This window comes from Acipenser ruthenus, chromosome 3 (assembly GCF_902713425.1).
Source record: "Acipenser ruthenus chromosome 3, fAciRut3.2 maternal haplotype, whole genome shotgun sequence".
Lineage (NCBI taxonomy): Eukaryota > Metazoa > Chordata > Actinopteri > Acipenseriformes > Acipenseridae > Acipenser > Acipenser ruthenus.
In genome coordinates this window covers 48882710-48899008 of record NC_081191.1, presented here as the reverse complement: position 1 = coordinate 48899008, position 16299 = coordinate 48882710, and the positions used below count along the sequence as shown (strand labels likewise).

The window sequence follows — 16299 nt, the reverse complement described above, 5'->3', positions numbered from 1 at the left end:
AGTTCAAATGAAGAATCAAGTGTATAAGGATCTACAAAAGAATGAAGTTACAAAAAAGTTTTAGACTATTAAATGGAATATACAAATTCAGGTAAATAAAACATAATTGGTGGTGGATCCATTGTGCATTGTGTCTCAATACGCCCTTAACCACTTCAACACCATGACATACGCACGTATGTCAAATGAAAACCCACTTACAGTACCATGCCCTACCTGCGTACGTCAAGTTTCCCATTCTATTCTATGATCGGTTTCTCAGTCTAGCGTTTCAGGTTTCATTCTCTAAGGCAGTGCTAGTACTGTGGAATGTGCAATGAAAGTCGGGGGAGGGTCAGGTGACACTTGCGTGTCATGTAGTGATTCCAATCTACCTGTGGGCATTTAGAAGTCTGAGATATATTGTTATTTTTTGTTTTATTATTAGTTTTACTTGTTTAGTTGTAGTTTATATAGTTTTTAGCGAAAGCTAAACATGGCAACGTACGTGGTCTTTCTATAATGAGCAAAGGGAGTGAAGTTGGTACGGAAGATTTCGATACCAGCGACAGTGATGCTGACTTATCACTCAGCGATGATGATGAAGAGGATGTGGAACCAAGAAAAGTTCAAACTGTACAAACAAAAGAGCATGCAGCTACTTTACAGGTAAGCCAGCTGCAAACAGGAAGTTGTTTGGTTTGAAATGGCAGTGCTGTGACGAAATACTATCAAAACACAGCACTGGGTACAGGCAATGCGGCAGCCAGATCCATCACAATGTCTGCGCAAAGTAGCTGTGTACACGCATTTGTGACTATCCCTCCAACACAAGGGAAGCAGAGACTGCAACAAAGGTGCAGGGTCTGCTACGAAAATGAAAACAAAAGAATAGACACAAGAAAGATGTGCAGTGGTTGTGAGGGCAACCCCGGGTTCTGTTCTATTGAACATTTCAATAAAGTCTATAATGGCACACCTTTTGATGTTTGATTTTTATTTGATAATTACTGTTTATTGATTATTATTGTTATTAGCAGTGTTTTTGTTTTCATTGTTCAAAAAAAAAAAACGTGTTTTTATCTCTATATTGAATATGGGTATGTAGTACACAGCAGCATAAAGAGTTAATCATAAACACAGTTTAGGTCATTTATTTGTGTTTTATTCATCATATGTTAACATTTTATAGCAATTACAGGTTTGAAAACATTATTCTTATTTTCAAAATCTTGTACCTGGGAAGGTGTTTCATTTTTACATCTGGAGTTTAAGTAGTTAATTAGGCCAAGACTGTGGGTTTTTACAGTACAGTAAAACCTCAGTGCTATGCTCACCAAACTTACAAACTGTCAAACCCCACCTCAACTAGAAGTATGCAATCACTCAACCACGCCTACAAATGCAACCAGAATCCAGTTTAAAAAAGCTTACTGAAATGGTAATAATTGGGAAATTGAACTGTGTTACACTTTCAATTAAAAACATTGAAAATAACTTGACCGCAGCATCATCCTCAGCAATAGGACTATGGTATTGGAAAATTGTGTGCAATATATATATATATATAAAAAAAAAAGGCCAAGAAAAAAATCCAACAATTTACAATGGAGACAAAAGACAGCACATCAGCAAAAACAGATGTATATGATGCTGATGGTTTTGATAAAGCGCTCCATTAGCGTCAAAATTACTGTACCAACAAACGTATCGAAAGAGAGGTAGATTTCAATGCAAGATTGGGCAATTTTACAGGGAACTTTTTTGTTTTAAACAAAGCAATTTTTTTTTTTCAAGCTAAAGGTGATCAACACAATTCATTTCTGTGTACAGTACATTGCTCAATTTGCTTACTTCAATTTCCACCCTCTGTTCTGTCCTATTGCAGGAAGAGCCAGTGGTCAATCATGTGGCTGCAAAAATTGTGGAAAATGTCTGCACTACTGTCTCCTATCAGTCTCAAGGGTTCATCACTGGGGAGATTGGACCAATGTTGTGGTACCTCTTCACACATTCCACAGTGGACTCTTTGAGGGTCACCGCAATTTCGGTAAGGGTCTATTACTCATCAAAAACTATATAAACTCAATCGTTTAATATGTAGGCATTGAGACTGAGAAAGACCAGAAGGTGCTGATATTGAATATGAAAATAAGAAGTACTGAACATACTTGTATATTTCATTCTTAATAATAATTATAATAATAATAATAATAATGTTTTAAAAGTTGTTTTATTTTACAAACTTTTTTTTTTTTTTTTTTTACAGGCACTGTGCAGAATTACTCGACACTCTGCCAGTGCTTTCCAAAGTGTCATTGACAAGGTGGGCCTGCCTGCAATACTGAACAGCTTGGTATCAGGAATAAGCCGGATTCAGCAGTATATGCTCACCATGTTTACTGAAATGCTGTCCTCTGGGGTCCATCTGCAGAGACTGGTTCAGGAAAAGGTATGGATCAAATGAATGCTTTGGGTTTCACAATATGGAAAGGGAAAGTGATTCCTACCTGTTAATTGGCCATTAACCATGATTTCAGGTTTTTTCCCCCAGCAAGAGCTAAACACACACAAGCATTTCAAGGCCCATCTTGACAGGAGCCAGTAATGGATTGTAAACTTCTTCTCTATAGGCACCCAGCAAGAACACCCCTTGTAACTAAATTCTAAAATTATATGGAGAAAACAGCTTTGTAGGTGGAGAATAAACATTGAGTTGTGTCAGTTTAGTGACCGAAAAACTCAATATGAGTGTCAAAAAGTATTGCATATTCCATGGTGACCGGCTTGAAACCAAAAGCTGCTATATAAGAATTGTGCATGTTATGGTACAAAGTTGAAACTTGGTGGAAATGTTCTTTGGAATAGTAGGGACAATATTAGGTGCAGACTAGCATGCCTGCTCAATTTCAAGATGGCCACCGAGCATGTCGAAGTAATACTTGATGGCTGGTAACGTGATTAACTCTTCCCTTAAAGATGAATGCAATCAAGGTTGTTCTTATAAAAAAAAAACATTGTTGCTGAAAATGAATGCAAAATTGCTATTTTTTATACTGTTAGAATGTTTTTGTTTGATGTAATTTGTTGTTTTGTTAAAAGTATAATACGTGTGTATAATCTATAGATTATTTTATGGTTATTTCTGCACCTTAAGTTAATTACACATTTTTATTAGGTTAATTAGTAATGTTAACACAGAGATAAAATTAAAGTTTATGTTAATAACAGGGTCTTTTGGACAAAAAGTTGCAGTATTAGTTGCAGTTTGAATGAGCCAGGAACCATTGTCATCCATTATTCTGTGGACTATTAGTCATTTCAATTGTAACTTAAAATCTTGATGCTACAACATTATGCAACAAAGAGCAATAAAACGTCATGTAGTTGAATTGGACTCATCTGAAAGCGGTAATAAATACACTCGACCAAAGTAGAACAGTTAACCCTTGCGACTTTAAGTGAGTCATATTTCTTTTGCGAGAAATAAGAACTGAACTTGTCTCTTCGTAATGCGTCAACTTTCATCATAAACAGTCGTGTACACAGGTGCACTTTGCAGCTACAGGACTCCAGACTGCTTGTGAAGATTAGGTGAGGTGATCTTATACACTTAGGTGAGCTTATACACTTGATTGATCGCCCATGAAGCAAAGTATCATCCAAAGTGTTTAGTATCTCTACAATAAAGCCGCGAGGGCACAGGGTATGTCATCTCCTTTGAACAGTGATGCTCACCCGGGATTAGCACTTGCTGAGTTAGTTGGATACATCAGTGAAACAAGAGTAACTGAAGATATTTCACCCGTGTTCAAGCTGTCAGATGTTTGTAAGCTATATGAAGCTCAACTAGTAGAGATGGGGTATGAATTACCTTTCCGTGTACATGCCACAGGACTAAAGGAATGAATTCTCAGCAATCTTCCAGCTCTACAGGCTCACAGAGAAGGGCGTGAAGTGCTATTTCCATTCGATGGTGGCATTGGCTTAGTGTTAAAGAAAGCTTATGATCAAGATCTTGATGATGACACAGTGATACTGACCAAGGCTGCAACTATAGTCAGACGGGATGTGTTCAAAAAAGAGACGTCATTCACAGGATCATTTGAAGAAAAATGCCAAGAAGGGTCAGTGCCAAATTTGCTATAGCATTAGTGTGTGTGATATTAAATGACCCCAACATTAAGTCACAATCAAATGCGCTTTCCTCACAACCAGAACTCTCTATTGCTCAACACTTACGTGCGTCGACGTGAAGGATCCACTGGTCAGCATCACTGCATAAATCAGGAGACACTGCTTACAGTGTACATCGGACTACTTCTTCATGCGAAAACTCGTCAATGACAGCTAGTTGAGGAAATGTTCCGACTAGGCTTTAGTGTCTTACAGCAGAGTTCTAGACATATCAACTAGTCTGTCAAACAGCATTAGCAAATGGTTCTCTGAGGAAGGTGTTGTCTGCCCTATATAGTGATAACTATGGATCAACTGTTGTATACCGTAGCAAAGCAAATTTAGTGTATTCCTGCTAGGTGGACTCCATATAGATATGGCAACACTGAGACTGGCTTGAGGACAGTGGCTGGACAGCAGCCTTACACAGGCTAACATTGTGGCTAACATCATCTGGGGTAGCTCTTTTCTAAAGGGAAGCCATGTGAAGCGCACGAGACATGCACACAGTGACAACATGCAGTCTTTACATCCTGTTGAGAAGAGCATACACTACATACGTTGATGGAGTCTGTGACGATGAAGAAATGCTTATGATGGATGACTGGTGCACCAAAATATCTGAACGCAGTGCTCACTTCCAGTTCTGGATGACTACATAGGAGTTAGTTATTGCTTTTCTTACTGGTAATGTCACTCAGCAATGGGGATTTTGAGTTGTATGCTGGCACTCTGTGCAAACTAGCTCCTTGGTTCTTCAACCTCGATCATTAAAATTATGCTCAGTGGCTTGCTGTTCATATTCGTGACATGCTTGTGCTGCCGAATATAAATCCGTCAATTGTCGAGCAATTCATGAGAGGCCACTTTGTGGTGCGTAAACCACAGCGATTGTTTTCAGCAGTTGCCATTGAACAAGCTCACAAGCAAAACAATGCTCTAGTGAAGAGTGTCAGAGGTGCTATAGACCGCACTGACTGCTGCTTTAACGTGTTGGATGATTGGTGGCCCAGAGGTAGCAAGACCGCATGGAGTTTCAGAGCGTCACAGAAATGACCAGTATGAGTGAGGAAGGCAATGCCCACCACGAACAAACAAAAGCATTTCAGAACTAGGGTCTGGTCTCTGTAATTGAAGCTATGGGGAATCCCTTCAACGAAGAAAATGAAGAGCTTCTTGTCCTTGCCACAAGTGTTGTAGCTGAGCAGAATGTTGTTGACAGCGTTCGTAGAATTTAAAGTCTGGGTTTAAAGCAGTATTGTGCATTCATAAAACAACGACTACAAGATTGCTCAATACCTCTGCGTGATCCAGTCAAGAGAAATAAGCTGGCACTGTTTAACTGCCCCCCTGTAAAGAATCGGTCAAACTCCAAGTTGCAGGTTGAAAGTCTGAAGAGCAACTATACATTGTTTAGCAGTCAAAACGTTGCCCTTCAGTCCCGAAAAGGAGATCCTGAGGAATTTTTCAAGCATGAAAATCAACCCTTTGCGCTGTCAAAAGCAGGCCAAATTCATCTAGAATATTGTGTTCAGTTCTGGTCACCTCGCTACAAAAAGGATATTGCTGCTCTAGAAAGAGTGCAAAAAAGAGCGACCAGAATTATTCGTGGTTTAAAAGGCATGTCGTATGCAGACAGGCTAAAAGAATCAAATCTATTCAGTCTTGAACAAAGAAGACTATGCGGTGATCTGATTCAAGCATTCAACATTCTAAAAGGTATTGACAATGTCGACCCAGGGGACTTTTTCTACCTAAAAAAAGAAACAAGGACCAGGGGTCACAAATGGAGATTAGATAAAGGGGCATTCAGAACAGAAAATAGGAGGCACTTTTTTACACAGAGAATTGTGAGGGTCTGGAACCAACTCCCCAGTAATGTTGTTGAAGCTGACACTTCAAGAAGCTGCTCGATGAGATTCTGGGACCAATAAGCTACTAACAACCAAACGAGCAAGATGGGCCGAATGGCCTTGTAACAGGGCGAGCAGCCCTGTACATTGTTTTGTTTATTTATTTTTAGATCGGGGTCTCCCCCTCTGCCCCTGTGCAGTGTATTGTGTATTTATTTTGTATTATTTTTATTGTATTATATTTATGACGGCGAAGCGCCGCTGTGTTATTGTTTTGTTTATTTTTAAAACGTGTCCTGGCAGAGGCAAGATCGGTGCTCGTCCTCTGCCAGGAGTAGGGGAAAAACTCGTGCAGAAGGTGGCCATCTCCCGAATTAATTAAATGATTAATTTTGTTGCTAATCGGGAGATGGTCACCTGTTATAAAAAGCCTGCAGCTCTCTAGCTCGGTGTGGGAGTTTGGAGCGAGAGGAGAGAACGAGAGGAGAGAAACAAAACGAAACTTAAAACTCCAGGAGCAGTGAAGGCATTTGCTCAGCCTGACCTGGGTTTTGTTATTTATTTTGTGTTTGAGATTTATTTTTGTTTACTTGTTTTATTTCTGCTCTGCGAGCAAGTGTTTTATTTTTGTTTAAATATTTATTTTTGGATTATTTAAATAAAACGGCGTCCGCGCCACTGCATCGTACCTTTTGTTTTGGTTGTGCCTTCTTCTGGTCTGACGTCACCACTTGTCATCCCTGTCACAGGCCTCCTCCTCGTTTGTAACCTTTCTTATATTCTTATATTCAGTTCATTTCATATGCATGTGCGTCATGACAAGTAATACATATGTATTTATTTATTTATTGATTCATAATGTGTCTGGTGGCTAACTCTGTCTTAAAGAACATTTCAGCTATAAGAACACTTTGCTTGCTTCCCGAGGGGTGTTCTCTTAGCCAGAGAGTACTGTTGTACATAGTTTCATATTAATCTTCTTAAGTGGTTATACTACAATATTCTGTTCTGGCCACTATTCCTTATTAAATACATGTAAACCGGAAGTGTTTTGGCGGCCATCTTGAAAATTGATCTGAACCTGTAGACTTCCTTGGTGCCTCTGGTACTGAGATTGTTTGTACTATTAAGAAGCCATTTACACCAAGTTTCATATTACCCAATTCTTACACATCCACCCCAATAATAATAACACAAGGAGAACAAAGGTTCCTACTTTTAGACTTGAGCAAAGTCTAAAATGCAGGTCTAAAGGTCCTGGAAATGCAGACATATATATATAATATACAAATAGTATAGATTCTCAGAAATCAGCAAGTATAAAAGTAATTTTTCTTTATTTTTCAGGATTTTGTTATCAAAATCATCCGATTATTAGAGAGTCCTGTGTCTACTATCCGTGCAAAGGCCTTCCTTGTGCTGTTACAGGTCCTAATGAACAACAGGGAGATGCTACTATTGTGTTGCAATTCAAGGTAAGCAAAATACAAAGAATTAATAAATACAGTAAAACACTGAGATTACTGTACATGGGATGTTACAGTTTATACATGCATATTATTTTAAGTAAACATAAGTTTAGAATATCACAAAATGAATTACTTGCATGTGTTATACATTTTGGTTTGACTTTGAAATAGAAAATACAAATAGAACGTTTTGTTCGGCTGAAAAAAAACTGTGCAAGCGATACGTAAATGTGGGTATGTGAGTGATAGCTGCAACACCAATCAAAGCCACTATCTTCAAAGCGAACAGCCTTTCACTCAAGCTATGTAAGTAAACAGAGACAAGTCTGGCAGGTTTGCAAAGGGCTTGATTATCTCTATACGAAGTTTGGTGCAGTTAATGATGGAATGTCATAATTATACAGCTAAGAGGCGTATAGTGTAAAATCGAACGTGGCCAATGGCGGCTACCCAAAGACCACTAGGGAAATTGAATATAGCCAATGGCGGCTGCAAAGGAATTAATGGTGATGGCTCATTCAAGATAAAAAAATCCATCCAAGCACAAATTTCCAATTTGTCCAGGCTTGTGACAAAAAACATCCAGAGCTTTATTTGCTTAAAGACCTGTGGAATGAATTGGAACGTCACAGGCGTTAACCACCATCAGAACTTCCTGAACTTACCAACACCATTATGGATGGATGAACTTCCATATAAAAGGCCATTTCATAAAACTTTGTGGAGTGTCTGCCATTATGAATGCAAACCTTTATTACATTTTGTGTGATACTCAGGGTGGGAGTGAATTAGCTCTTATGCACAGAAGGACCTATCATTATCTTTACATTCTTTATGAAGTTTGATGTGATCCAAATATGACATTTTATTCATTTTTATGTATGGCTGCTTGTGTTCAAGGTGCTTGAGCTGACTTCAGATACGGATGTTCTGTTTAAAATAGTTTCTTGCAAATAATTTAGTGCTGAATTTTTTTTATAAGAACAAACATGGCCTGATATTTACCACTGCATAACCAAAATGTAATACAGCAATGACATTCAGAACCACTGAATCATATTAATCTGCATTTTTCTTGGTTCTGCTGAGTATAGAATGATGCTGATCCTAGTGATGCCTTCAGAACCTTTTATGTATCGATAACAACAAACAAACCTTGAGAAACCTTTCTATTTTGGCAAATTACAGCTGTCTGTTTTATCACTGTGTAAACCAGTTATATGGAGACACTGATATTACTCGTAGGTTAGGTAAAATACAACCACCCACCATACAACATTTTGGCCTTTTGAAAAGGTGTTCTTCACTGCTCTGGGGTATTACAAAAATATTTTAAGCTGAAATGCGATGAAGGGCTTAAAGTCCAGCTCATGCTACAAATATCAAAGTGCAATGTTCTGTGAATATAGTGGAACCGTTCAATTAGTTTTGTCAAAATGACTCAGCAGTTTGAGTAATAGATTTCTGCAAGCAACTCTGTATACATCCTGACTGCAGGAATATAAAGAGAATTAATTTATTTTGGTTGGAGCCTTTTTAAGCAGTAGATCCGTCAATTAGTCTTTCATAACAATGGAGTAGAGACTAAACTTCTGAATCAAAATGTATGTCTTGCTGATGTTTTTTTGCCACATGATTTGCTGAATTATTAAGCTTGAAGTGCAAAAAACTTTCTGCAAAAAAATAGGATGTGCAGTATGGGTGTTCATAACAGTTCTTTACAGGCGCTTCTCTAAAGGCTCCTGACAAATTAAAAATCAATTTTGTAACATTATACCTATTGCAATACATGATCACACCCAAAACTTACTTAGTGAAACATTTTAAGAAATATATGGAAATTCTTGATGGTTCACCAGAATAGCATGGCTTCAATTTCAGTATTATAAATAACATGTATTATTCCAAAACTGCGTAGATAGTTTTTGTTGCAAGCAGCTCACTTTTGAAATATTAGCTATTAAAGAAGTGGGTAGCTAAAATGTCAGTCTGGCACCATCTATCAATCCCCATCATTTTGTTACTGTTGAAGTCTCTGGAGGATTCTAATTATAGTGCATTCCATGTACTGTAGGCTGCTAATGCACAATTTCCAAGAAAATTTATTAATTCTTAAAGGCTCTGGTGTTTTTTTGTTGTTTTTTGGCAATAAATACATCAATTTAAAAAATACAAAAATGTCAGAATCTCAAGTAGTAAGATTTATAAAAGTGGTAATCCCAGTTGTTCTGAGATTTTGACATGCTTATGTTAATAAATTCAAAAATAGTCTAGTAATTTATAAACTGGTGGGATAGTACTAGTTAATACTGCCCTTGTTGTAAATAATGAATTAACTTTAACAGGGATCAAATGGAAATTTTGCCCAGAGTACATAATTCCATGTATAACATAATTATGAAAATTTGACATCAATATCATGCATGTGTTTTGATAATGGTATCGATAATATTAAATTCTTCCAAAACACGGAAACACAACTGCAATATATAAAGCAAAAACAATAACTGACTTAACTTAGTGGTCCTTTGCTTCATAAGTTCATTGAGTAACACCCTATGGACAATAGTGTCAAACTTAATGCAGAATGCAAATAGCGTTTGGTACAAAATGCTAATCAATTCAATAAAATGCTTAAATAATACTTTAGTGTGTTGTGTTTCTTTGCCCATGAGGCTGCCAATGGTTGGTATGTGTAAGTTTTATTGTATCTTAATATAAAATAAACTTTTTTATACTGTGTTACTATTTTAGCATTATTATAGGAGGTTGTGTGGTCCGGTGGTTTAAGTAAAGGGCTTGTAACCAGGAGGTCCTCTGTTCAAATCCCGGCTCACTTACTGACTCACTGTGTCACCTTGAGCAAGTCATTTAACCTCCTTGTGCTCCATCTTTTGGGTGAGATGTTGTTGTAAGCAGTGGTGTAGTCGAGGGTATACACAGGTAAACCGAGTTTAACCACTTTTAATTTGGGCAATATAGCGTTTACCCACTTCTCATATAAGTGATACAGAGTTTACTCATTACTATGCTCAAATACTAGGTTAAAGACAAGATATTTTAACAGTGAGCATCTGTGTTGTGTTGCTGCGTGCAAGACTGACAGCTGAGAGCTCTGTCAGAACTGTGGCGCAAGCAGGGGGGCGTGGCCACTGGACTGCGTGTTCTGTGTGTGTGAGTGTTCTGTGATTTGGTTGTTTATGTTCTGTTAATGTTCTGTTGTTAGGCACACTGGACCTGCTAGTAGCCGTCATCCTAGCCCACTAAAGGACCCTCACAGAACTGTTCACGTGTAGCGCACCGTCGGGTCTGAACAGCACCTGAGAGGGAAAGGACTGTATGGGGGCCCTGGTTGGCTGAGGAACAATAACAATGTATCTGTTCATGTTCAGTTTACCTCTGTTGAATCTATCTGTTCAACTCCACCAAACGGGCGTTTACCCAATTTTTTTTATTTACCACTACACCACTGGTTGTAAGTGACTCTGCAGCAGATGCATAGTTCACCCACCCTAGTTTCTGTAAGTCGCCTTAGAAAAGGTGTCTGCTAAATAAATAAATAATAATAATTATAATTAAAGCATGTCTCTGCAAGCTCTTTGTGGTGGGTGATATATCTGTTCTTCTATTTAAAAATAAATCCATTACACAATTGTTAAAATCCCACGATGGGGCTCCCGAGTGGCGCATCCGGTAAAGGCACTCCGTGTGGAGTGCAGGATGCGCCGTATAGCTTGGGGGTCGCCAGTTTGAGTCCAGGTTATTCCATTGCCGACCGTGGACGAGAGCTCCTGAGGGGCAGCGCACAATTGGCCGAGAGTCGCCCGGGTGGGGAGGGCTTAGGTTGGCCAGGATGTCTGCGGGCTCGCCTGTAAGCTGCCCAGAGATGCGTTGTCCTCTGACGCTGTAGCTCTGAGGTGGCTGCATGGTGGGCCTGCAGAGCGAAAAAAAGTGGTTTGCTGACGGCATACATTTCGGAAGTGCGTGTTCGTCTTTGCCGCTCCCGAGTCAGCGTGGGGGAAGTAGCGGTGAGCTGAGCCTAAAATAATACAATTGGCTATTTCAAATTGGGAAAAAAATTGAGTAAAAATCAATTGGCGACTACTAAATTAAAAAAACAAACAAAAAAAAACACAGTATCACAAAATGGAAATTATCGATATCGATCAATATCGATATCAAATCAAAATATCGATATTGGTGCACATCACTAAAAATAATGTGTGTTTTTTTCAATTTCTGTAGATGTCATTTACCTTATTTATACAACTTAAACATGATTGTGAATGGACTGAATGGCAATCACGTTGTTTCTACTAGTTGCACATTATGTATTGCACATTATTTGGGTATTAGAACTCTGCATTGCTACAAGCAGCAGCATGCCTGATTGACCTAATTAGTGACGTATTGTAAAGTAGCTTTGGGGAATGTAAGCAAACTGACTGTCAAAAAGAGCTGCTTTCAAACCAAGTTCAGTACTAAACTAGGAAGGCTAAACTAGTGAAGAATGTAGAAATAATACAGCAGGGGACTAACATTGAAATGATAGTGTGGTGCTTCAGCTTTAAATAGTAGAAAACAAGCAATTATACATAGTGAGTTTGTTAATTCACATATTAAAGGATTAGTTTGAATAGAACATACAAGGCCCTGTTTAACAAAGGCAACTAAGGGGCAGCAGTTTGGAGTAGTGGTTAGGGCTCTGGACTCTTGACTGGAGGGTCGTAGGTTCGGTCCCAGGTGGGGGACACTGCTGCTGTACCCTTGAGTAAGGTACTTTACTTAGATTTCTCCAGTAAAAAAAAAAAAAAAAAAAACTGTATAAATGGGTAATTGTATGTAAAAATAATGTAATTGTATGTAAAAATAATGTGATAACAATTGTAAGTCGCCCTGGATAAGGGCATCTGCTAAGAAATATATAATAATAATAATAATAATAATAATAATAATAATAATAATAAGTTAAACTGGGTGACGCTGGCAATAAACTGCTCGTAATGAAACTTCTCCCTACAACTAAGTTGTTTCTTGCTATGATTTTATTACTCCTTAACACTGTTTACATTCTTTTTATGTGCATGAAATATTTGTTTTCATATTATACAAAGAAATAAGCAGGGACAAGAATATTAAAACATACTCCTTTTAATTCCATTTGTGCATTTCCTAACATTTCACTCAGGTGAGGTTAGTGTATGATCTGCCTACATGTGCTTTTTGGATTGTTTTAAGATGAAAGTGAAGCAGGAAATTACTTTGTAAAATTAGGAGAAAAATGGAGAGGCTTGGCAATGAAACGTTGTATTGATGTCTGAAGTGAGAAAAAAGGCTTTTAGTTCCATGATGGGGTCTTGATAGGAGAAGCCATATATTTCATTTTACTTTTGATCTTTTATATGATCCAACTATTGAAGTGGGATGATTCCTAAGAATAATTTTAAGTGCCTTGATGTTTTGTTTCATTGGCATATGAATTATACATGAATAAATACATCACTTTCCATCAGTGAAACAAGATTGTTATTTTTATGATTTGTACAGTCAACACTCTTTATAACACCTGGTAAGGGCCATTGGCAGAAACAGGCAGTAAGCGAGGGTGGCGTTATAGTGAGGGTTAAAAAAAAAAAAAACCTACACACACACAACCTTCTATGCTTGAAATAAATTCAAACATTTTATTTTTTCAGTTATACAGTTACAGTATCTCCAGGCCATTTTAATAAAACATTAATCTTTTTTAAAACTAAAGTACTAGTTCTTAAACAGCAGTAGGTCTACTAGTGACGTTTTATCATCTTTTCCCATCTGTATGAAACATACCTGGTTACTTTTGAGGAACAGTTTATACTTAAAAAAAATAAATAAATAAAAAATAAACACTCATTTAGCGTCAGATCAGCCAAACTATTCCATTAAAACAAAGCAGACGATTTTTTATTTTATTTTACTGTGCTGGTGATTTGAACTTTAGTGTTTGTGGCACGGCTGTGTAAGCGTATCCCCCCGTGTATCCCCCATTGAACGATGCCATCTATTTATATCACAAAGCAATTTAAGCTCAACAGCATTCCTTTTTAAGCAGTTAAAAAAAAAAAAAAAAAAACGTTGAATATGTACAGGCAAATACTTTTTTTAAAACGAAAAGTAAAGTAAGCCTTTTTCAGGTTAAAAAAAATCGACCCATTCCATCAAGTATGCCTCACTTAGGCGAGAAAACATTTGCGATGTCTTGCTTTCTTATTTTCAGATGCATACATAGAGTTTTGTTTCTTTTGCTCTGGTGTTAAATGTAGGGTCGACTCGCCATTTTGTACTTTCTGTTTTGCTTTGGGAGCGGGAGTGTTGATGGCATTGGTATGAACGTTCAGTTAACAACGAATTAGGAAAACGAGTCAAAGGTTAACTGCATAACTTTGTTGTTTTAATTGTCCATGATTATTTCACTGGCGCTACAATGAGGGAAACTTCAGTGCTTATAGTTACATTTGCTTGACTTGGGAAGTTGGCGGGTGGCGATATAACGGGTACAAATAGCACTGTTTTTATATTGGTGCCATTTGTTCAGAGAGAATAGCTGGCGGTATGCGAGGGTGGCATTATAAAGGGGGGCGGTATAATGCGGGACAACTGTAGAAGCATAGTAAAAGCATGGTGCTGCATGTAATATACCATGCTTTTACTGTATAGTAAAAGCATGGTGCTGCATGTAATATACTTTCACTTATTTTGTTAATACCATTGATGTCGGTTTACTACATTTACCCATATTTAAGTCTTCTGTGCACTCTTATGTTATCAGAAGCCAGACTTTGGTTGTTTTCTACGTTCACTTTCTCAAAAGGATGTTTCAGTTGCACCCTCATAAAAGTTTACCATGCTAAATTTGCAAAGTAATTTTGCACTTTTCCCATTGTTATACCTTGCCTTTACCGTAATTTACTATGGTTTGCCATATTTTTTAATTTGATTTACAATGCATTATTATTATATCCTGCATTGTTAAATGCCACCTGTTTAAGATACAAACCAATAGTGGTGCATTACACATCAGGCACACTTTTGTCCAGTTGTCTAGGTACCCCACATAAAAAGAAAAAAAAAAAACAAGATCAGAACAGTGTAGAAAGTTTCTCTTAGCTGCCGCCAAAATACTAACAGTGTTTAATCATAACAAAGTTAAATCACCTCACTCGAACTTTGTTCCTTATTTTGATTTTTGCAATGAGAGGGAAGGTGTTTTCAGGAATGATAATGGTTTCACCTCATCTGTGTAGGTTAGTGATGTACATCGAAAGAGACAGCAGAAAGGCAACGCCAGGGAAGGAACAACAAAGCAGCAATGAATACCTGTCAAAATGCTTGGATCAACTCATCTGTCACATTGTGCAAGAGCTGCCAGCAATTCTAGGTAAATCAATTGCATTATATGAAAAAAAAGTAAGTGAATTGGTGGCTGAAGCATCACATTTTTGTTTCTTTTTCATTTCCATACTGATTGAATTATAAAGCATTAAACCAGATATTGACCACATCTGTGTTTTGTAATTGAGCTTCTGGCTGTTAATAGATCTTAGAGCAAGTAGCACGGTTCCGAAAAATATAGCGTTACACGTCCCCACATGTTGCTACAACTGTTTAAATAACGTACCTGTAATTTTTCTTTTCATTGTTAACATCCATTTACACTTATAGCTTTAAAGCCTGTTTCAAGGTTCTATTCAAAATGTCTGCTCAAGTGCACTGGGGTTTGAGATCTGTCCTCTAAATCACTGCAGTTTAAAAAAAAAAAAAAAAACATAATGGCAAGTGCTCTGGCTTTTCTTTTCCGTACCACATCATGGATCATTATTGCTGTGTTACCTGTTTGACAATGTGGGCAATAATCCTAACACTCTCAGTGAAAATATTATAAAAACATTTTAATTGAAATTGTTCCTCCTAAGGGCAAAATTTGAAACCGACACAATGTTGAATAATTTATCATACCCTATTTCTAGGTGATATCCTTTCTGCATTAGCAAGTGTTTCAGGACGTAAACATCCTTCAACAGTCCAGGCTAAACAGCTGAAGCAATGCCTTCCCGCAATGCCTGTTGTTCTCCATCTTTTGACTTCTCAGGTAAGCCTTTGGTTTGTCTCCTAAATAGGTTTACGCTGCTTTTAACATAAACAATATCTTGTAAAGCATTAGAAACTGATGTCGTAAATAAAACAAGAAAAAAAGTTTTGTTATACAAAGAATTGTCCCCAGCAAAACATATCACCTTCCCACCAGCACTTTCCTGTTTCTGCATTACAGAATGTTGATATGACCACGCTTAACGAACTGCTATGCAAGTTGGTATTCCTTTGAAAAAAAACATGAAATTAAAAATGACAGTTAAACTTCCAGACATTTTTATATAAAGATAAAAGTTTAATAACCTTATCTTGGATACATTTACAATAACAGGCTACTGTACAAGGCTAGCAAGTGGCATGGTTGTTAATGATTAGTCTGAAAGCCTAGTCTGTTAAGTGCTCAACAAAGTCTCTTGCTGGCTAGAAACCCATCATGGCACAGATCCAAATCCACTTATCTCAGTAATAAGACAAGAGAGATAAGGCTGCAGGAAGTGTTTCAGCTTTGCAAAGCTAATTAAATTGTTCTTTGTTGTTCCTGGACAGTAATATTTTCATGACCTAGGAGTACTATTGTATGTGGTAGCTGCAATTGTCTTTGTTTTCTGTAACTCATGGGCAAGTTATTTCTTTGCATAAACAACTCATGAAGTCACTCCTTTGAACATAGCACTGTACATCAATAAAACTGT

At 37.5% G+C, this 16299-nt stretch overlaps 1 protein-coding gene across 3 annotated transcripts in view; it reads left to right on the top strand.

The window, feature by feature from the left end:
* Nucleotides 1-16299, top strand: part of ulk4 (unc-51 like kinase 4) — a 261384-nt gene that overhangs the window by 85153 nt on the left and 159932 nt on the right. For all 3 annotated transcript variants that reach the window (XM_059013181.1, XM_059013174.1, XM_059013164.1), the window contains exons 20-24: nucleotides 1868-2029; nucleotides 2249-2431; nucleotides 7356-7483; nucleotides 14761-14894; nucleotides 15484-15605. In XM_059013181.1, coding sequence (XP_058869164.1) covers nucleotides 1868-2029; nucleotides 2249-2431; nucleotides 7356-7483; nucleotides 14761-14894; nucleotides 15484-15605 — 729 coding nt within the window. The remainder of the gene's footprint in view (nucleotides 1-1867; nucleotides 2030-2248; nucleotides 2432-7355; nucleotides 7484-14760; nucleotides 14895-15483; nucleotides 15606-16299) is intronic.